The sequence below is a fragment of the Nilaparvata lugens genome, chromosome 5 (genome assembly GCF_014356525.2).
Source record: "Nilaparvata lugens isolate BPH chromosome 5, ASM1435652v1, whole genome shotgun sequence".
Lineage (NCBI taxonomy): Eukaryota > Metazoa > Arthropoda > Insecta > Hemiptera > Delphacidae > Nilaparvata > Nilaparvata lugens.
Genome location: NC_052508.1, coordinates 24,457,686 through 24,482,425, shown reverse-complemented (window position 1 = coordinate 24,482,425; position 24,740 = coordinate 24,457,686). Strand labels below are relative to the sequence as shown.

Here is a 24,740-nt window from a genome sequence, read left to right as displayed (position 1 = left end):
GGGCCTATTATAGTGACCATGGTGGTAACACATCATGGTTGTCAGACACCCCTCTGCAAGCAGACTAGCATAGTCGGGAAATCGATGACTATGCGGATGGAAGCTTTCCTCAAATTTGTTATAAATATGCAGACTGAATTACCTCACGAATATAATAATATTCTGACGATACTCAGGTGAGCTCGAACTCTGAAACAATCCCAATAGAAGAAATAATACACCGTGATTCAAAGAGAATACCACAACTTTGAAAATCTGTATTTAATCAAGGAAACATAATAGAAACTAAGGTTATGAATCAAAATTAAGAGTATTAAAAAAAGTTTTTCCTCACTAGAAAACAAGTTCACAAATGTTCAATGTGACCCCCTCCAGATACTCGAGTGATATCAGTACGATACTCGAACTCGTTTCACACCCTCAGTAGCATATCGGGCGTAACAGTTTGTATAGATGCTGTTATTCCTTGTTTGAGCTCCTCAATGTTAGCTGGTAGAGGCGGTCAATACACCTTATCTTTAACGTACCCCCATAGAAAAAATCGCAGGGGGTGAGGTCAGGGCTTCTTGGAGGCCAGTGATGAAGTGCTCTGTCTCGAGCTGCTTGGCGGCCGATCCATTGCCTCGGATAGTATTCATTCAAATAGGCACGGACAGATGAGTGCCAATTGGGTGGTGCTCCAAATAAGGAACTAAAAAAACTTTAGAGCTTCCTCGAATCTTTGACAGATAGTTCTCCACTCTCCGTTTATTCTTTGCAGAGTTATCAATTTTCAAAGTTGTGGTATTCTTTTTGAATCACGGTCTATTATGGGATTATTAAGCTTCTTCCCTTAAAAACACTATTAGTATTACATTATGTGTTAAGAAGCTTGATCATTTGGGTGAAGATGTTTTTTAGCAATCTCATGCTCTGACTTTAAATTATACCCAGCTCTAGCAATTTCTATTTCTTTCCAATTTTAATATTTCGATCCATTTCTTTCAATGCTCAATAAGCTATCGCCATTTTTTATTTATTATTTTTACAGAAGTATTTTTCAGGCAGAATTTGACTGACTTTCATATAATCAGAAGTGCTCTTCATAGATGTGAAACAAGTATACCTTAAGAAAAAATAAATTGTACAATAGTTATTTTTCTACAACTGCGCGTAAAGAAAAAATTTACATACTCAATTCTCCTCATAAAACAGCTTATTTCTGAGGAGAATCTACTTTTTCGCTCGTTAACCATCTGCGCATGCGCAGTAGATTTTCTTTACGCAGAAGAAAATTTTATGATTTTTATGCTTTTTATGATTATTAAAGATTTTATGCGCAGAAGAGTTTCTTTACGCTCGCTAATTGAATTGTACCGGTTCTGCACTATGTAGCCATGATCGATATCAGTGGAGACGAATTATTATCAACTCCACCGATATAAGTAATTTAACAGGTTTGGCCAATTGTAGAAAAAAATTTGTATGTAATTCGCGCGTAATGCTTCTTTATCGCTCTTGCGAATTTATCACGCTCTGCTTCGCGTCGCGTGATAACTGTTTTGCGCGAGCGATAAAGTCGCGTATTATGCTCTTAATACATGAATAGCTACTTTAATCCTCAGCACTTCATTCCAATTACATGTATTTCTGTTAGGCTCAAGCAAAAACTTGTATCCTCCTGACACATGAGTATTGTCATAGCTGAACCTTATTTTAAAATTGTACCTATCTGATAATAATGATAATCTGTGCGAGGGATTCGAAAGTGGGAAGAGCGAGATGAATGCTTTTGTTCATTAAACAGATCAGTGGAGACGGCTGGTGTTGGTGTTGGTGTTGGACTGCTAGGTAATCTGGCGCGGTGAGTGAGTGCCTCGAATAGTGAGTGAGGCAGTCCTCACACGCGCAGCCAAGGCGGATGCCTCCAATTTCGGCGAAATAATTATTACCCTCGTTTCCGGCCGTCTTTGGAGAGCCAGCTCTGCTTCACACTGCATACTTCGCTGCAACCGAACTTAATTTGTCTCTCGACGAAAGCAGACTGCTTTTCTGCTGCTTCGCCTTCAACGTTCGTTTTTCTCGATGCCCCAATACATTATCCTCCCAAGTCCATACCAAAGAAAGCCGGCCAGCTGTCCTATTTTATGGACTGTTTCAATTCCCATTCGCCGATTCAAGAGCGGTAATTCGAAACCCATGAAAAAGTTCCATTATTTAAACATTGATTGATTTCCTCCACAAATTCCATTGTCGGATCAAGTGTACCCAATAGTACAGGGGAATAGTAGCAAATGGGTCGACGGTGATGAATTTTTCAATTCTGTCTGCTCAACTGAGAGCGCTACTGTATGCACTCAGTGGATGAGGGAAGTTAGATTGAAAATCAAAGGAACTAAATTCTCTTATACAAGGTTACATGGTTGTAGTCTACTTGAACAATTTACATTAATTGGAAAATACCCACCTAGCATGAATATGGAACTAGTATATATCTATTATAGTTGGGTGGTCAACTATTCAAGTAGTATTTGGACTTGTTAACTGGAACTGGTTGAGAGGAAACCTAGAACTTTCAGATGCTAGGAAAGTTAAAGAAACCCCTTAGCCCTTTTATATCGATATGATTGGTTTTCTGAAATTTATTTGTTTCTTAACGGAAACAAGCTGGTCTCCTGTTGCAATGACTCTAATGTTCGGTTTTCACGTTGAACCCAACCAGCTTGACAAGAAAACGCTCTGTTGCCGGTTTTTGTTTGAAAATCCTTTCACATGGCGAGTTGAGATGCTGGCTAGTTTATAGCTATCAACACTCGAATGATAGTTAGACCAAACAATCTGATTCAAACTAGCGTAGGTACTTTACAATCGGTAAAATGTGTTGGTAACAGGGCTTTGTGGGGTAAGTCAGTTGATTTACAAGTGGAACAGAGATAGGCTAGCTGTAACTAGTGGTGTTGAGCAGTGTTGAACACTCACTGATAGTGTCACGATGGTTTCCTGCCGCACGCCCAAGAAACACCATCTTTAGTACTGTCTCCGATGGAGAAATACATATTTCGTGTAACCTGTACTGTTCAGGAGTTATAGAGTTGCACATCGTAAATTAAATTGAACAACATCTATGTAGTGGAACTTGTCCCACCCTTTTCGTAGATGATAAGAGACATTATTATGAACTGTTGATGATGACGATGATGATGATGATGATGATGATGATGGCGATAATAATATAGTAGTTGTTCATGACGTTGTTGACTATGCCTTTTCCTTCCCTCTTCGTCGGTCGGCCTATCTGAGAAGCATATATACTATTAGTCATAAGGTGCGTTACACAATGGCAACCTGTCTTTCGGGCTGCTCTCTGAAAACACAGGAAGCGTCTTTCAAGCCAACTTTGACAACATTCCCCTCTCACACTCTTCAACTCACTCCCATTCCCTGTTTTCTCACTTTTGCCAGCAGAAGACAACTTTCATCTTCCCTTCACCACATGCACTCATTCGTGTAACAGCTTCTTCGTCATTCTCAGCGTAAAACTTGAGACAATCTGAATTAAAACAAATAGCGTCTAGTTAGTTACTCCTTGCTTGTACAATACGTGGAAAGTCGTCGTATTCATTCATATTACCAGTTCGCTCGCAAGTTTCACGCTGTTATAGACACTCAAGTCGAAAAGTTGATGACTGATAGCGCGGCAGTAATTATCGTTCCTCGAGCGTTGCCCATCTACTGAAATAATATTGGGCCGAAAACTTGGATGAATACTGTACTGACTGTAGTCTATCATGAGAGTAGATTCTGTTAATTTCTTCGGAAAATGAAATTGAATTTGAATGAAGACTAATGTGAGTAGTACTCAATGATAGAATGTGTTACACTCAATAATCTGTTCTAGATGTGCTCATATTCCAATACATGCCGATTTGTTTTAATAATTGGAAATATAGCAAATAAATAAATATGATCAGATCCATGAATGATATTCTGTAAATATAGTCCATATTCTTCCTATGCTTTCTCAGAGTGATAGTGTAACACATTCGTCTCCCTATTGATTTATTGTTGATATCATATTATGTTATTTTTATCGTGACAGGGAAATTATCATAGATCAATACAGTTTTATCAAACCTAGAGCTCACAAACCAGTCTTAAAGTAAACGTAGAAATTAATTTTATTCTTGAAGAAATCCTTTTAAAAGAAGAATGTATCTATAAAAATTCGATATGCAATTGGAGTTAATTACTGAAACGTGAAGATTGCAAAAATGAGCTGATATAACAATATCTATATGGTAAAACACAGAAGTGTAGTTTATCTATCCATGCTTGACTCAGTTCTTATAACTTCACTTTATTCACTAACGACTCTATCATATGATCTATTAATTATATATATTTTTTCAGGTATCAATACCATGTATCTCCAATACCATTGAAATTCGAGATGAATGGCATGGTGAGTTCTACCGCATGGTGAATTCTCTTGGGATGCAGATATCTATAAAAAAATTATGGAATAATAAAAAAACTTCATTTGAGATAACTAAAAGAGTACAATCTAGGAGCTTCAATCCTTCAATCACCTCGTTTGAGTTGTTACCAATGAATTATAATTGAGCATTGAAAGATACGTCCTACTTGGTCAGCATGTTTCACATCTCATTTATGTGTGAATTCGTTGATAAAGTAGGTAGCAGCAGTGAGCTGGTGCAGGCATATTATTCTTAAACACATGGGTCTACCTGCTGCTTATATTATGCAACGTAGTCAAACACAAAACTGGGGACTTGCTTTATTAATAATGAACACAAGGGACTGAAACGCCGAGTCTTGTTCTCGTTTATCGGGAAATTTGGCCGGGCTAAGTTTTTGAGCTCGAGGGCTTTTGGGCAGTTATTAAGGTTGACTTTGAGTCAGAAGAGATGTAGATTGGTTAGTGATGAGGGTGAGGAAGTGGGTGAGAGAGGGTTTGAGAGGTTCTTGCGGAGAGAACAGTAAGCGTAGTTTTGAGCCGTCGCGAGAGCCTACAGCCAGTATAGGTGTTTGCCTACTAAATGGAGACATAAATCAAGCAAACACTCACGCGCAAGCGCACCAACACACACGCACGCACGACACCAGCCTCACCTGGCGGCCGACCGACCGACTCGGTTTTGGCGGCAACGACCATCGCCGGATATTAAAAACTGAGCATCTACCCGCTCATCTCATCTCTACTGTACATATCTTGTAGACCATTCCCGAGAGGGCAGCTAGGGGGATGAAGCAAATTATAAACCATTATAAATTATGATTCCACCCCTGGACCTGCCTTCGCACCCACAAGTAGCAAAAACTGCAGCAAAACTCTTTCTCGTTCTTGTTTTCGAAAGCACGCTCTCCTCTTTGACGTATGAAACCGCTTTAACGATCAAATCTGTACGTATTAGATGATTTACGATTCATCCAGTTTTCAATCAAAGTCTTTCTTCGATCATTGAATTCATTTTATTTCCTATAAATATAGTACTAGAATCATCCCTCCCTGAATAAAATTGAATTAGTTTCTTCTTATTGAGGGTATTTGATTGCTATTTTTAACGCTCTTCTCATTAATTTAATTTTAGACTGTCCGCTTGTAATAATTGGTGACCAATGATGGTTAATATTTCAAGCCGAGGCTCACCTTTTGCAAGAAATAACTCTTATTTAAGCTTCACTATGATATCAAATTCATCCATTCATCTATTATTTTATTATTTTCCTAATAAAATCGATTTCAAACATCTCATGGCTAAATAAGTAGATTTTGTTGAAGTAGTCTAAACTCACCGACGTTGAACACAAGAATCGGGAAATGAGATTCAACCTGGTTGATTACAGTTTGAATACAAATCAATCAACGCTTATGTTCAATCGAAATCAAACAAGAGGAAGGAGTCATGAACAAGTATGTTTCCAAAGTTTATTTACTGAAAATTTTTACTCGGAAATATATTTGTGTTGGAAAAATATGAATATCCTTATGAAATTTTCAATTGATATGAGAAGGTAGGCTCATTCTTGTGGACGAGTGAGTGGTTGAGTTAATCATTGTATGGATTGCTTACATAGATTACATCAAAATGTTCTTAGGATGAAATGGAATATATGAAATACAACACTTATGTCATAAACAGAATTTTGTAAATTGGAGTAATATACATGTGGAAGAGCTATGAGAGTTTCAAATGTGAAAGAATAGTGCGAGTAGATAATATCAGAGTTCGACAAAGAAAGAAGAGTGTCAATCCCCTGTGCCGATAGGGCAGCCTCTTGTTATTCATACAATATTCAAGCCGGCGACCACTTCCCTCTTCTTGGAAAGTAAACATTTCAATTGAATTTTCCTCAATGCATTTGTCTGTGAATTCCATGCATTCAATTCGGAAAAAGTTCTTCTCTCAACTATGATCAAGTCTCGCATAAATTTCACTAGAATAACTCCCCAAACAATAAAACTTGCTTCAAAATTCAAAACGTGGAGGAGTTGAAGCAAGAAAAGTGAAACTTCATTTGAAATTTATATTCAATATAAATAGAGAATATATATTCGAGACAGGGAGGGCCTGCGCATAATTTATCACTGTGGCCGACTTTTATCTTCGCTATCTTATCATTTCGAGTGAGAATTGTGGCTTCAAATCTGATATTAAAAAGTCTGGCAGCGAATTCACATTCAAATTCAAATGCGGTCTCACTTTAACCCTCCGCCCACTCCACTCGCCACCCTGCTCATCCCTGTAACAAAACGAAAATAATTGAGATGCATTCATAGCTGTTTTTGTAGCAGTGTGCGACCTGAAAACTTTGTGCCTCAGTAATAATCCATTCATGATAGCAGCAAACGTGAAGTGCTATTCACTTATTCTCGCTAAACGCACAGCAATACTGATTGGATTGGTTAACGGCTTGCATGAAAAAAGATTCAACTTCTGACACTGTCACAAACCAAACAAACGCATGTTGATTACATTTTTTTAATTGAGGAAATTATTGTGTTCTGCATTCTCACCGCTGAATAGATCTGCAATTCGGTGATCTCGTTAAAAATTCAGTTTGAGCTCTTATAGTGGAGAATAACTAGAGAGGAATAACTAGTTATCCAACTCAGTCCTTGTCAATCAGACATTTTTTCCAGTTCCAGCAAACCGTCTATTGTCAACATTCTAAATATAGTACATGATAATCCGTATTTGGTGACCTCACTGATGGATCAACAGATTACGTCTGAGATCCTCTTCCCCAAAATATTCCTGATTTGTTTGTTATACGTAAATTTTCTCCATCAGTTATTACAAATAGCATCACATCATATCAATTGGATTTATTTTTCATGTAGAAATTTATAAGTTACAGTATTTCTGTAACACCAAATTAACCCCAAATCAGTATCACTAACTAATCCATAAACATTTCAATTGAATAACTATAGTAATGTACGGAATTGAGTAAGTTGTTTGCTGATGATGGGCTACAGCTCTGATTTCAACAGGCTGCACTTGGACAGCAACATTCAAGCTTCATTTGACCTGGTAAAATTAAAAAAATGGTTCAATAACAATTTTCTGTGGATATTATTATTGATATTTCAAAATCCAAGTGCATTTCAATTCTCCTTCGGAATAGCCCTGGACTCAGAGTGCTCAAAATGCACTCATGCAGCGATTCATTAACGCATGTAACTGTTCTGTTTTAGAACAGGTCTTACATTACAAATACCTTGGCATCCTAAACTATTAAACGAGCATCTTCTGTTTATATGTTTATATGTTTGGATTTTTAGATGTTTAGATTTTTATATGTTTGTATTTCACCGGATCTCGAAAACGGCTCTAACATAATTCAGAACATAGTAGGTTTATAATATAAAGATTTGATTGCACTAGATCTCATCCCTCGGAAAACTCGCTGAAGGTCATTGAAAGGATAATTATTATTCATCCTTGGAAAAACAGCTGATAACAATTATTTCGTCGTCTGTTGGTGATGGAAGTGAGTGAGCGAGTTCATGTGTGTGGGACTGTGTCAAAATTATGACTCAGCTGTTGAACTACTTTTGTGATCATTAGATCAGGTACTTAGTGCCAGTTGCAAAAAAGCCGGGTTATTTTCAATCCTGATTAATTCCAGTAGATCCATCTTCTTAGAACGGTCTTCTCTGATTTGGTTCACGTGAAGTTAATCAGGATTAAAATTTAACCGGCTTTTGTGCAACTGGGCCTTTGTGAGGGGAATTTTTGCATTCCTCTGGGAATTAGTCTCAATTTACTGTGTATAATCTCTTTTTATAATTATTTCTAAGTATCATAATTTCTTCTTTCGTAATAAAAACAGGGTTTTTTGCGATTTTCTCGAAAACTACTTTAACGATTTTGATTAAAGTTATACCTGAAATAGTCATCGATAAGCTCTATCAACTGCCACAAGTCCCATATCTGTGAAAATTTCAGGAGCTCCGCCCCATCTATGCAAAGTTTGATTTTAGATTCTCAATTATCAGGCTTCAGATGAAATTTTAACAGAAAAATTCGGATGGAAAGATTCAGTAACATTTTCACCTAAAATTGAAAATAAGCACGAAATTCGAGAAAATGTGATTATCCAATCGCAAACTGTTGGCAACTGTTGATTCTATAAAATGATTCACTATGAAGAGATAGCAGACCTCGTATGTCTCCAACGTTATTGTCCTGTCACCAGCTGGCTCAGATCTTTGTTTACAAGTAGACTTGATATGCGCGAGAACACTAGCGTCAGGTGATCAATTTTCATAACGGCAAGGAAAGTTGTGTGAGTGCGCCACACCAGATTTTTATGCTTTTTTACTCCAGAGCGAAGCTCGGTCCCCGATATTTGTATTTGATCACAAGTTGGGCTGAGCATTCCATCTTAAGGCTAGTTTCACACTCATTCGGTTCGTTTCGTTTTCGGCAAATTCCGATAAGTGTGAAACGGTAATTCAGTTTGAATTCGGTACCGAATAGAAACCGCATAGAACCGAACGCTCACTTGACTCTAATAAATTCCATCAGGTTTCAATTCGTTGCTAGCGCCGGCTACTTTCACACTTTTTCGATTCGGTTCGGTTCGTTTCGTTTTCGGCAAATTCCGATAAGTGTGAAACGATGATTCGGTTTGAATTCGGTACCGAATAGCAACCGCATAGCACCGAACGCCCCCTCGACACGAATAGGTTTCATCATATTCGAATTCGTTGCTAGGGAAACGGGAAAAAACAAAGTCTTTCACACACGCTTGTCTTTTTACTTTCCTTGCCCTATTACCATAGGTAAGGAAAGTATTGCTTTCCAAAAAAAATTAAGGTACCCCAATTTCAAGTTTTCTATACGTTTCAAGGTCCCCTGAGTCCAAAAACATGATTTTTGGGTATTGGTCTGTGTGTGTGTATGTGTGTGTGTGTGTGTGTGTGTGTGTGTGTGTGTGTGTGTGTGTGTATGTGTGTATGTGTGTGTGTGTATGTCTGTGAACACGATAACTCCATTCCTAATTAACCGATTGACTTTACTTATTCTTAAACCGAAATTTTAAACTTAAGGTCCTTATACCATGAGGACACGACAATAAGAAATTCAATAAAATTCAATTCAAGATGGCGGAAAAAATGGCGGATGATTACTAAAAAACCATGTTTTTCACGTTTTTCTCGAAAATGGCTCTAACGATTTTCTTCAAATTTATACCATGGATAGCTATTTATAAGCTCTATCAACTGGCATAAGTCTCATTTCAGGGATAATTTCAGGAGCTCCGTAATATTCTTGAGAAAAATGGCGGATAATGACTAAAAAACCATGTTTTTCACGGTTTTCTCGAAAACGGCTCTAACGATTTTTTGTTTTTATTTTAAACCGATATCGGGATTATCTGTTTCAAAATTTTCCAAGTCAAAATCATATGGTTAATTCATTTCTGTTAGTTCACAGGAACATTTTTTTCTCAATGAAGAGTTTGCTAAAAAAATATGAAAGATATAAATTAAAAACTCAGGGAGAATTTTTATTTTTTTATTTTTCCACGAATATTACATGATTTCATCAATGGAGAGAAGAGATGAAGTTCATATACCATGTGTCAAAACAAGAACAAATTTTTAATTCAAAAAAATCATCTCTCTGAACATCCAAAATTAACATAATCAAAAAGAAACTATTCAAATAATTCACAATTTTTAATTAATTTTAAAATTTTGTCGTTCAAGAAATAACATATCACAATTTAACACAAGCTGTTATATTTAAATATACCAGCATGAACTGTGAAAATCCAAACACAGCTGTGTTTGAGAAGAAAATACCTAATTAGAACCGTATTTACGTATTTACGAATTAAAACCTGACATGTATGAAAGCCTCATTCGTTTTCGGTAACGAACCAAACCGAACCGAAAACGTACCGAACCGAATGAAACCGAAAGCGTGTGAAGCTAGCCTAACGTGCGTACAGACTCACGCGCCGCGAACACGAGCAATTCACTTTTAATCAGCTGATACCAAGCTAATTATATGCGTATCTTACCGTATTTGTACAAATACAGATATAATCAGCTGATAAAAAGTGAATTGCTCGTGTTCGCGAAATAAATCTGTACGCACCTTTAGGCAAAGGCTTCGAAGAATGATTCATGCTTTTGGACAACTGAAGCGGATCACTGCCGTTCTGTATGTTGTGCATATGTGCATATGTTGCTCTCAGAGAGCTCTTATTAAAACGCTGTTTGTCAAAAATCATAAAGTGCGTACAGATATACGCGCCTCGAACACGCTCCGCACACGCTCCGACCATGAATGTTACGCGAGATGTTACGGGAGGGTTCGCTAGAGGTTCGAACCTCAGCTGATCGGGTGACAAAAGTAAATAAAATATTCTGACCAGGGGATTGCTATGAAGCCTAATAAAACATTATGTTTTGTATAATAAATTGATAATAACTATTATGATTATTGCATTCATTTAAATGATTTATCATGAAAGGTAATGTCTGTCAATGTTTCAAAAGGTGAAAGGCTTGCTTGCGAGTTTGGCTTCTTTCTTCTAAATGCTAATATGCTGGAACCTATTATTATAATTGCATTTATAACTTGATATTATTTGATTTAGATAATTCAATAATCAATTATTAATTTTGATAACTTTATTTGCTAACACATAGATCGTAACTAACTAATATTACAAACGAAAATAGTTGCACGCGCAACTATTGGTTAGTTCGACCTGAGAACTTGCCAAGCTCGAGCTCTGTTACAAGCTCTGTTCGCGTTCCACTCTTACTCCACCTTCGATCATCAATCGATCTGCTCGAGTGACGTTCGATTGCGGAGCAGTGCGATAGTCTGTACGCACCTATAGATGTTCAACTCACCTTCTCTTCCAGGAATTCTCAGTTCTGAATGTGAAATAACTGCTAATGAAGAATATTCTTGTTTTCATTGTCACCGAATCCAACAAAATTATCCAACCAGACGTTGTCGTGTACAATCGTAGAGTAAGCAGGTGGCTGCCCTACATTCATCTTATAGATGAATATTTCTCTTAAAAATGTTTACATATTATTTCACATATCCATCCTTACTATTATGATTTTTATTTGTTTATTCATTTCACTCCAATGTATATCATAATAAAGTTATAACTGCCAAGAGAAACAAACCCTTTCAGTCGTTAGGCTGAAATGATTATCAATTGTAAGTTCATACTGTAATCATTCCATCTTCTTTCATATTTCACTTTAATTTCCACGATATGTTTTAGTATTATGACTCTTCTATTCAAACCAGTGTATTTTTACTGATTAATTTATTTCGATACCTCTCTGTACAATGAAAAATCATTCACGCAGGAAGTATATTCATAATATTATTATTGTTACACTATTATTGAATTTGTTAGCTATTTTACACGAATCATGACCTACTCCTCAAGATGAATTTGTTTTGACCAAGAATAAAGCAGCATATATCTACGAATTATATTCTATTGTATTTACTACCAGATATATATCATGCTGGCTTGATTTGATTTACTTGACAGATAGCGTGTCTTGCGTGGAAATCAATAGAGCAATATTTCGGAGCAAATAGAGCTCAGATTTTTTCATGGAAGCTTGAATCTAGTCTAGTAGCATTCCTCTCAGGAAACAGCTCTTGATATTGATAGTTTTCCTTGATTTCAATATTCAAAGTTTCACACTGATGCTGTCTGAAGGTCTCAAACTCCTTGCAGTTTCTAAAAACCTATAGCGTAATTGACTTGTAGCCTATTACTGACTCACTCCATTTTACAATTGGAAACCCCTGAAATATGAATTCAGTGAAGAATCCCATGTGTGACATTATGTATGGAGGACTGCTCAGGAGACCTTCTTTTGAAAATGAAAAAAAAATCGATCACAGAGAGTGGATCGCTGTCAGTAGAATGGTGTCATTGACTTGGCTACAGTTTTGCTAGCTTCCGGCGAACGATCCATCTTACGAATGGAGCTGGTAAAGTCGATGCCTGAATGCTTTCTAGCCTTGGGCTATCCACTCACACTCACACAACTACATCAGCTAAAATGCTCTTCGTTTCCAATGTGAGAGAACTGTTCACTCACTGTCTTCAAATGAAGTTAAAAAACTGCTTCTAAGTTGGTTCAAGTCTAGAGCTTGAAGATCTATCTTAGTTAGCTTCAATTTATGCATGCCACTTGAATGACTTCCAGAATGTAAGCGCTGTTTCTGGTGTGAGAAATGGAATGGTTTTATAAATCACTAATCTCAATTATTGTTTAATTGATATGATCTCACGCTAGATACAGTTACAATGTATTGTCAGTCATGTGATTGATATCATTCCATCTTGACAACCAAAACTTGAAAGCAAATGCATATCGATCATGTAGAAGAGGGATGGGTTACTAATCTTGAACTACTATTAACAATACAGTTCAAGCGGAACATAAAAACATAATCTGGGACATCCAGTCCATCGTTCCTCAATTTTTGATATTCCGGGAGCTTCAATGTGCCTTAATTGTGAATGTTGATGGTAAATAAATGTAACAATTCATTAACGTTAGTATTGCTGAGATCGATCACAGAAAAGGTTTCAATTTGAATATGAATCAATTAACAACTAGAAAGATGAATGTGGGGCGAGGATGAGAGAGATGGGCCAATGGATGGAAGAGGAATGATGCCGAAAATCTTTTAATTAAGGGGTTTTCCACCTTGAGGTCGAATTAAGAGTGGAGAGTCCTGTGGGAAACGAGAGCGAGAGCACTGCTGGATGAGACAGGGAGGGGAAGTGACTGAGTGCGGAACAGGGATAAGAAGGACCCCTTAATAAAGAGGTCGGGAAGTGGGTGTTCGGGGAAGAAAAAGAGAGGAACTCTGGATGTGGATGGGGTAGACAATGAGCAAGTGAAGTAAATAAGATAACAGATAGATGGAGAGGGATGCATTGAGGGATGAGTTGTGACGTGGTGGAAGAGAAGAGTGAGATAGAAGGTGATCTATAAAGTGAAAAGGAGAATGATTGCTAGAGAGAGCTGGAAAATGATGGTGAGTTTACAATGTGGGTGGAAAAAAATGACGAAGAAGTTTGTGGTGAAGTGTGTGAGAGAGAGAAGCTCAATACACACTACAGTGCGCTGTTTGCTGTTTTAACTGTGATTCATTTAATATGCCCATTACGTGGAGCTTCTGTTTTTGGTTGCGGGCAAGCACCCAGGGCGACCACTTCTCGCATTTGACAAGGTGACTGTTTTGTTCAAGTTTCTTGCTAAACGGAGCTTTATAATCATCATAATCAGAATAGAAGGCAGCGGTTCAGCGAGCGCGTTAGCCACTTCTGGCGCCAAAACTCCATTCAAAGCAAAATGCGCGAAGAATGTTCGTCACCAAAATGAAGCTGCGGTGAACCTGTCAATAGTCACCTATATCACAACTCGATTCTGCTCACTCCCACTACTTCACTCTAGAACCAGCGAGCTTTCAAGTGTCACCTGGGTACCTGGGTTTCTTCACCTTCTCATTTCATGCCACTCACACCACTTGTCAATGAGCAATGAGGTTACTGGTCACCTTTGTACAAACAGTTGCAACAGGGACTGAATCGTGTGCTAACTATGCTCAATGAAAAAGGAATGAACTGTGTTTAATCAATGTTTTTACACACCTAGAGTATGTTTAGCGGGAAATATCCAAATTGGAATGTATTATTAATATTCTGATTATAAAATAGATAATATATTGTGCTGATGTATATTTAAGAATGAGTATGTAGGAATTTGTATGTAGGAATAAGTATACTTAATACCTTGATTGATTAAAAGAATAAATAAAGAAGAAAAAACAATATTTTTTTGAAGACCGCAGTGGCAGGGATTCCAAAAATTCTCAGAAGAGAGAATGAAAAAAAAGCATAAACCAGATAGGCAAAACAGTCAAATCGGTTATATCAATGATAAAATAAATACCAATCAATTGTCTGGAAACCTTGAAGTCGTGTTGGTCACAAGCATAACGAGATTGGAGTAGTTCTTCTGAAGCTTCCCAACCAATCTGGTACAGCCACCTGTCCACCCTCTTCCTAAACACTACCAAACTAAATAACACAAAACTCCTTGCACAAATAACACAATCAATAACCTGTACAATCTGAGACCCTCCTCAAATAAGTATCTTATGTACAATACAAACATTGAAACCATCAGAAGACAACTTATATATTTAAGCACTAAATTGATAAATAAAATTCCTGAAGAATATATCTGCTGCGCAAGGTTGACTAAAAAAATAAAACATGATATTAGTATTTGGATTAAAACGAACTATTTTTTCTACCTGTAAATTAAACAAAGTAAAAGAGGAACTTAGTGTTTTTGTGTGCTCACTTACCAATCTAGTGTGGACCTTTTTTTTATTTTTTTTTCTTTATTAAATTAACTATCCTATCATCCCACCTCACCTTTTTTCCTAATCCTTTTTTTTCCCTCTCAAGGATTGAAAGCCTTCCTAGTACATGGGTAACCATAGTTGGAAGAGCTTCAATCCAGTTTTTTACACCAAATTCTGAATTAGCATCTTGTACGGACATTTTGTTTTTTTTTTGTACTAATTTTGCTAGTTGTTTATTCTTGTTGTAATTTAATATTACTTGTATTTTATGTATGTGTGTAAAGGAAATAAATAAATTGAATTGAATTGAAAATGCCTCTGCTTCCCTAATCACCCCTGGCACATTTCTGTACAAGATATGGGCCAGGTATGAAGAACTAAACTAGTATCAATTATTGACAATAGACGCTGCCAGATCAGTTTTATTCATTTCAAGTTGCATTTCTAGGATATACTGAAGTTACGCAATAAATGACGATCACTTCGCTTTTCATGATAAAATATTGATATTTTTTGGTTTTAACACTATACAGTCTGCTTGATTATGCTAGGAACATGATCATGTTTTCAAATTCATTTATTTGCCATAAAGGTAATTACAAATTATCAAAATTAATAATAATCAATATATATATATATATTCATATTTATATCTCAAATGATAATAATATGTTTTCAAGGTATGGAAGGTTATAATAAATTATCATTTGGACTGGGAATGAGGATATGAATAGGACATAGGCTTGGCCGTCACTCGAACAATAATCTTGCATCTGGAATTGTGAAAATTCTCTAACCAGAAATTTCTATCTATTCAGACTCTTTTGAAAAAGACTGCTAACGAAATCTCACAAAAAGAAGAAATAGTTCTTCAGTACGCCCTAGTCTATATATTTTCCGAGTGCAGTAGAGCAGAATTATAAGACAGAGATCCCTTTTACCACCAGCTTTACGTTAAAGGTGGATTTATGGTCCGATACAGTCCTAGGTTTTTACACTCAACCTGGAATTCTACTCCCAAGATTGGCCGCTATCTATCGCTTACTATTCTGTATCACTGGGGGGAAAACTCACACACATTACCAGCGCAAGTGACATACAACACACTAAAATCACCGTCAGATCTTTAAATTTTCAAATTTATCGCCCTAACCATTTTATTATACCAGAGTTTTTACCTTTAATAGAATTTTTCAATGTTCGTTAAGGAAATCATTTTCCAATCTACTCCTCAATTTATTATTCATTAACCTATCCATTCAATTACCGATTACAATCCTTTCTCAACTCAATCTCTATTGATCACATGTTCCTGTGACTGAAATGATGAGATCAAGATTTCTGAATGCAGCTAGATGGAATCGATTAAAAATTTATAGCTCTGGTTGGATTTATTAGCTCTGGTTAGGGAGATATCCATACAGAAAAAACAATGTAGCTAAAATGTTTTCTAGCTACCTTGAAAATAGATATTTATGTATTAAGAGCGTAATGCGCGACTTTATCGCTCGCGCAAAACAGTTATCACGCGACGCGAAGCGGAGCGATATAATTTTGCAAGAAAGATAAAGAAGCATTACGCGCGAATTACATACAAAATTTTTTCTACAACTGCACAAACCTGTTAAATCACTTAAATCTGGCGGATTTTATAATAATTTATTCGTCTACACTGATATCCATCATGGCTGTAGAATCGGTACAACTACCGACTTTTTAGGTTAAGATCTGACAGAGAGTGGTTTGTCTTTTGGCGACCTGCTTATCATCAGCTGATTAGCGAGCGTAAAGAGACTCCTCTGCGCATGCGCGAATTATTTGCGAGTGTAAAGAAAATCTACTACGCATGCGCAGATGGTTAGCGAGCGAAAAAGTAGATTCTCCTCAGAAATAAGCTGTTTACGAGGTGAATTGAGTATGTAAATTCTTTCTTTACGCGCAGTTGTAGAAAAAAACTATGTTGAACGGAACGCCGCGAAATGGGACTATGAAATGTATTTCTTCTGTGATGAGAATATTGATGGGAGCGAAGAGACATAACTAGGAGATAGTCCATATGAATTATTGCTAGATATAATTGACTTTGAAGAAAAAAGATTTTCTAATTTATTTGATAAGTCAACTAGTTATTTGAATCTTTCAGGAGTTATACAATGGAGAGCAATTAATATTTCAATTGAAAAGTACAATATACTTTACACGTTACTGTAAACAGAACACGTTTGATATACTTACATAACTTGCTCTTGTGCAGTAAGAAGTAACTGCGATAATTGCATCTAATATCAACAATATTTTTAGACAATAGTGTTTATAGGAAGGGAAGAAAATTGGAATAATATAGAAAGTAATGATAGTCCAATTATTACTGTGAAAGTATCTTATCATGATGCACAACTTGCACGATCGATCCAAGCTGTGAGTTTAATCTGTAACAAACTTTATCGTACGATACCACGTGATTAGAAGCGCCCATTTGTCTCACTGTCAAGCAATAACTCTCTTTAATCCTCTCCAAATATAAATTATTATTATGTAGAAAGTTGCATGTGGTACATCCAGGCAGAGTACCCCATTCATTCTAGATTCCTTGAGCTAACAGCGAAAATAATGTCATATGTTCCACATCTTCATTCGGAGTTCTACATTTAGAATAAGGAACTCATGGTATTTGATGTATAACTCCTCAATCAATTGAATAATCATTGTTCTTATAACAATCACTCTCCATTCGAGTAAAAATACTCTTATTTCCATCAAACTGAACTCCATGAATATATTTTTGGTTGCGTATTTTTAAAACCATGCCATTGTCATGGTACTTTCGCTACTACAAAATAGATGTTCTCGAGGCTTCGCATATAAATCTATTGAAATATTTTTCTAAACAATAGAGTGATTATTCTTCCTGAATTATGACTTTTAAAGCAATCGACCCAAAACAAGCTTCATAACTATCAATGAATTTAGTAGTAGAGATTAAAATATAGTAGACGAACCTAATTTATGAATCCAATAAGTCGAAATCCCAACTTCTAAAATCATGACCGATCTTTCTAGAAACTTCCCATGTTGTCTACTTTCAGGAAGTGAACTCTACTTACAAGAAAGTTATGATGAAAATATGAATTATCGTTTTTCGTAAATGCTATGCATAATATGAATCGAATTCAGGTGGTGAAACTCAAGTTGAAATTCTAATTCATTTTATCCATGGTTAATTTTTGAAGACCATCATTACGTATGAAATAGGAAGAATGAGTATTACTCATCCGAGTATGAAATATGAATTTTATCGCAGGAGCATAAAGAATAAAAATTGGAGCTTTATGATGAGTATTTTTGGGATGAGAGCTTATTGCTCATTCATTTCCTCCTATTCCATTTCAATTCAACAATTGGTTATTTATATATACATTCACTTATGTACAATTATCACAGTCACAAGAAGCTTTAGCTCCAAACAGGGGTGCCTACAGCATGTTTTGATGTCGCAAGTTGCGACATGAGGCTGAATTTTGGGGGGGATTTTCGGAAAAAACTAGGGAAAATGGGGGGATTTTTCAATATACAGTTTTTAAGTACCTCAATGGATACCAAATTTTAAGAATTTTGGGGGGGAATTTCGCGACATGGACCATTGGAGGGATGGGCACCCCTGGCTCGAAACTTCTCCACCTCTAACACAACCTAAGTCGTGACACGGGTCACATTTTTTCAAGAATGATTGACACACTCAAAGAAAACTAGAATAATTTCAAATGCAACAATTTCAATTGAGGGAGAAAATATAGAATCGATACAAAAAAAGGGAATTTAAGGTAGTTCAACATTTTTTATGTACATTGAAATTTGGGCCTGAAGACCAGGAAATTAATTCATAGAAGATAAATGGAATTTGTTTTATTCTTGTTTTAATGTTTCTAATCAAAATTTTTGAACCTATGGAACATCTGTACATCGTAGCTATAAGGAAAATAAAATAAATCCTACTAGAGTTATACCTCCTACTCCCACTATTATACCCTTCTACTGGATGTGTTTGTACAGTAGAAACATGACATTTTCCAAGCACTCTTTGCAGCCAGAGGAGCAGGGTATTTTATTAGCAGTAGCTGATGTCAAAAATCGCTGTGAATCCTTTTGATGATAGCGATGAGTGAAGCGTGGAACTGCGCGTTACTTAAGTCGTTGAAAATATTAAAGCAGCCGCCGATAATGGCAACGGTGAACGGTGCGGGCTGCTCGGCTGCTACTGACAGAGCAAATAATAAATGCTTCTTGAAGCCCGGCAGAGAGGACACATTCTTGCATGCTCAGCGCGATTCAAGTAGACTGCCAACCTGCCTGCCATCATCCAAATTTAGCGCATCCACTTTCACGTTACTCAGCAAGCTATGAAATATATATTTCCAGTTACCTAGCAGCCTGCAGTTTCAAATTCCTCAAACTGAGATAATTATGTTCAGCTGCTTAGCTCCAAAGTGGAGCCTAGAGATCTTCAGGAAGCCGGATGAACGTTATCAGACGTAATTACGTGGAAAAATTTCCACTTATTAGTTTACAAGAGTTTGGATTATTTCCTCTCATGGCGCAAGACTACTCTGGAATATCCAATCCTCAATTCCGCTACAATTTTACCATTATATCTCCAATTCTATATATTCAGTTCTTATAGTATATTGCATATACTATCGATAATATTTACGATTAACACCTCACTTCCATTGCTCACCTTTATTTCCAACAGGTCGCACTGTAGTGGATATATAAGTGGATGTTATATATGTCGCATATGTGTGGTTGGTTTTATCAAGATCCACATCATTTGCTTCCTTCAACATTAATTTTCGAGGAACTTTGAAACTTGTTACAAGCTCACAAGACTTCCAGATAGATTAACTTAGTAATCAAAATCAATTTTCATCAAAAACACATCTTGAGTGATGAAATAAATGGTCAAGGTTTTCAAAGTTTCTCATGAGGTTGCCGGTCCAATCAATTCTAAGATCATTCAATAGACTCACTTCGTAGGCTTGTGGATCATTTTCAAAATTTAAACCCTTTCGTCAATTAATTCATAGGCGTCAATCTCACGAGACAACTGTTCATTACATGGTTTATCTCAGTATTAATTGATATTAGATGAACTCAGAATATTTTTTAATCTTTGGTGCTTCAGGAACATGACGCTTTTCAATAACATTGAATAAGCTCTACCTAATCAATATTCATTGATTATTTTTTCAATTATAATATTTTCAAATTATCTCCGTTATTCAATAACTTATTTTTGTTGAAAAAATTACTTGCCAAGATGACTCCATGGAAATGTGTTTCTCCTTTTCAATAACAATTCAGTTGAAAATAAATGTGTTTCTCGACTTCCATACCCAGAATTGAAATTCAGTTGTTGCGAAGTAGTACTCTTGTTATACGAATAAACAAGTAGAAAGGCTAAATCTTCACGATTAGGAATATGATCTTTTAAACAATTTTCAATAAGTGATGAGATATCAGGATGGATCTCAAATTATCTTCTTCCTCTTATTCTTCTTCTTTGGCATCATTTCATTCTCATGAATTTAGACAATGGATTCTTAGTTATATAATTTGAGAATTAAATTAATCGGTCAAAACGATGTAGGTTCCACAAGTATTGATTTTCAACATTAATCAAGATAGAAAACAAAAAGGCAATGAGTAAAGTAGATGCAAGTGATACGTGGACTACAAATACTGGTGAAAGAATTATTCGGCGTTAAAGGAACATTTTCGACAGCGAAGTTTGGGAGCTGAATGTTTGTGAGGGAGCGCTATTTAAATATTGCATTGTAGCAGTGCTTTGTGTTGTGCGGTTGTCGTTGGATTATTGAAGTGAAGTGTGTGGCCTGCAGCAGGGGACATGGTCCCAGGTGTCAACAGCAGATAGCTCCTTAACACTTACGACGGACCCTGGTCTACTGACTGCTTGTAGACTGTGTTCATGATGCAGAGGTGAGTGGGGGGGCCTGAGGGGTTTTATGAGGCAGCCACCAATTTGCCGACTACCGAGTTGCAGCAGCACTTAGCACTCAACTTAGCACCGGTGATAACAGCTTCGACTACCTTGACCGCCCTTCAAAGTCCATCGTCTCCTGGTCATCGTTCGCATATTGTGTGAGTGTTTGTAACTAGAACATCGCGCAATGCCGTTCACAAGTTTATCCGGAGCATACTAAATTGAGAGTTTCAAACAGTTCAACAAGGTGATACGAGTTGTGCAGGTTCAGGGGAGCTATCTTCAATAGAAAGTAGCTTCAAAAAATGAATTGAAGTCCAGAATTGAATAATGGACATAATTTCAGGTTGAACTATCCATTCTCAATTACTATTCTATTACTATCGATTGATTACCTTATCGTTATTGTTAGAACACTATTATGAGCTCTCAAATAGTATTTCATCAACGAAAGAATATTACCAACACATAAAGCCACTCTTTTTCAGTAAGAGAAGTAACTAATTGAATGTAAAGTTTTTTCGATTGATAGAATCAAGACAAAAAACTTTGAAGAAAATAGTCAATTTCTCGAATCATTGATTTCTTGAATCAATGTACCTTGCAGGAAAGTATTGAACATGAATTCTCTCCATCAGGCATCAATGTATTGATATATTATGTATTAATCTTCCAATAGACAATATTTTCGAATTTTGTCGGATAGTGAGTGACCCGAATCTGCTATAAAATAACTATTTTCTTAGAGGGTGGTTGCCAACTTCATAGCTTCCCTGTAATTCAATCATGATCTTGAATATTATATATATATCTGCACTTGAATATTATATAATTAGTACTAGTAGTTCTGTGAACAGTAGACCTCGCTCATGAATACAACTATCAAACTAATGAGAAGGGCCAGTACAGTAAGTACAGTATATTGTGAAGAGTTAGTCATGTCATCTATTATTTTCTCCATTCAAAGTGCTAGAGACACTGTTTCCAGGGACACCGGACTTATCGAGGAGGTACTTTTATATCGTCTCCATATTTACAATATTAACATATATTACAACTTTTCTAATGATTAATTATGAGAAATCGGTCAACTGACGGCAAAATGGAATATGCAGTAGGCAATTTAGACGATGAATCGTCTCACAGACGATTGTGAGACGGAAAATGATTCTAAATAAGATGGGTTTGTTGGTGACAATGACAGGAGGTTGCTAATGATTTTTTTCATGAAAAGTAGATTCAATGTTATGGCTTGTTATGCCTATGCAGAATGTTAATGCTCACAACTCGGTTTCCGATCTCATACTGAAAGGAAAACAAAAGACTTGACACTGTATAGAGATACAAAAATGGACAAAAAAATTAATGCACATTTTCAAAGGTGCATGCGCTACCTCATCCGCTCTTTCATGAGCTACATCTACACCGCTCGTCTCATAGATACAGCGCGGATTCGAGCGAGACTACTACACCTCAGAATTTTGCATTCATTCATTCCACATTCATAAACTGATGCACTAATGTGTTTATAGGGCATTCTCATGCTCTCTCTCTCTCTCTTAAATAAATGAGTCTTTCACAATTTGAAAGTATTATAATATTATTATACCTGATAAACTGAAAATTCAAGTAAATAATAGCTGATATAGTTAGGAATAAAAGAAGTTGGAGATGAAGAAATATTTATGATGTATATTGTCTACAACTAAGATAGTTGTTGATTTATTTTTATGATGATAAAAATTGTCCACAACTATAATAGTTGAGTTATCTGTAACATAGACAATAATAGTTATTTATGTATTAAGAGCGTAAAACTCGACTTCATCGCTCGACTTTTTTCTACAACTGCAGTATTGGATTCCAATACAATAAACAGAACAATTTTTTTTTTTAATAATTCATCCAATTAATTTGATAAATAAATTCAATAATAATAAGATGATTCAATTTAATTATACTATCTGATCATGATAATCTATTTCATTATGATATATTATTAGAATAAGATAAACTAATTAGTATCCAACTGCAATAAAATCTGGTAGGAACGAGATTCGAACCTGGGTCCCACAGTGTCACAGTCAACGCTCCTCCAGGTTTCTCCGCTACCATGATGATGTTTAATGCGAAAAAGTAGGAACATGAATATTAAATATTAATGTTAATGTTTAACATGAATATGGTCTTCCTCAAGGTACTGTACTTTCTCCCATCCTTTTCATACTCTATGTAAATGACTTTTTTAATTTAAGACTTCTAAACTCAACTGTGATATCCTTTGCAGATGATACTGCAGCTATTTTCCACGGTAACTCATGGAATGATGTTCATACCATAGCATAGCAGCCTAACGAGAATCAAGATTTGAGACTCTATTCTCAGTGCAATTTCAACTTGAATAATTGTGATTGTCCCACCATTAAAAAATTCAATAATACTAAGTACTTGGTAATCATAATTGATGAAAACCTTAAATGGGATGTTCATATTAAATACTTATGTAAAGAAATGGGATATTTATCGTTTAAATTTCATCAAGTTAACAGAATTCTTAATAAGAACTACCTGAAAGTGATGTATCATGCTCTAGTCAAGTTAATTCTGCAGTATGGCATAGTTGTTTGGGAAGGCTGTTTCAACTATCATATTGCTGAATTATTTGTATTTTATTATATTAAGCAAACCCAGGTTCTATCCAACGGATATGGTTTTTAGTGATTTTGAGGTCATGACTATACGTCAATTATACATAAAAACCGTAATTGAGTACTTAATAAAATATAGATCCGATTTTCCTCTCACATTAAACTATACACTTAATTATTGTAAGGGCCACTGCTAACAAATATGTAACCTATAACACTAATATTGAATGTATGAGGCAGTTAATTTACATAGGTACTAAAATAATAAACCTCATTCCACATCACTTTCTCATGGACAATAAGATCAGCGGAAAAATTAAACTGGGTATAAAAAACTGGACATACGGTAATTTCTTCTTCCATTTAGATATATGACTCGAGATTTCTGCTCCAGCACTGTTTTTTTTTTCTTTTCTCAGTGGACTTGCTTAACTTTATTTTGCGTACCTATTCCTCTGTTTTCTTCCTTCCCCTCATTTCTCCCTTCCGTTTTTTCCTCATCACTTCTTTCTTCTCTATTTTGCCTGCTTATTACATTGAAAACCATAGTTGGCTAGGTATCTTCCTCTCTTTTTTCTATTCCCTAACACACCCAACCACAAAGCTCATGGTTTTTTTTCATATTTGTAACATTTTATTTGTTTTGTAATTCTTTGTTATTTTGTTTTGTCTTGTTTTGTGTATTTTTAATAGATAAAAAAATATATTATGCTAGATACGAAAAAGTAACTTTCTGGATGGAGGTTGGTCTGCGGTTTTTCAAATTACAAAAAAAACCAGAGGTCTCATAAAAAATCGTTACACATACGTTTCTGCGCCTTGTTTCAAAGAGCTTGCATACCAAATTTCATCAAAATCGGACAATAACTGCGACTGTAACTGCGGTACAAACAAACAAACAGACAAAAAGCCTATCGAGTCGAAACTAAGACCTCAGCTTCGCTTCGGTCAAATATTGAAGATTTCAAATGAGAGTAATTATCTATTCGAAGCTCTTTGAAGCTCTGAGTTCCAAAGTCTTTTTGGAAAGAAAGTGGAAAATTCACCAAATTCTTCAATCGTATCGATCTTTTCTCTTGCTCATTCTAATGTTGGAATTTTTTAAACAATTTTCTACTGTGTATATCTCATGGATTGAACGCATCGAATAGATGAAAAATACTTTGTATTGGAGCACGTACTCTGTCT

At 35.9% G+C, this 24,740-nt stretch overlaps 1 protein-coding gene across 1 annotated transcript in view; it reads left to right on the top strand.

The window, feature by feature from the left end:
• The window catches only part of LOC111049744, a 191,565-nt gene that overhangs the window by 43,298 nt on the left and 123,527 nt on the right, over nt 1-24,740 (top strand). Inside the window, exon 3 of the mRNA XM_039429426.1 lies at nt 4,390-4,441. Coding sequence (XP_039285360.1) covers nt 4,390-4,441 — 52 coding nt within the window. The remainder of the gene's footprint in view (nt 1-4,389; nt 4,442-24,740) is intronic.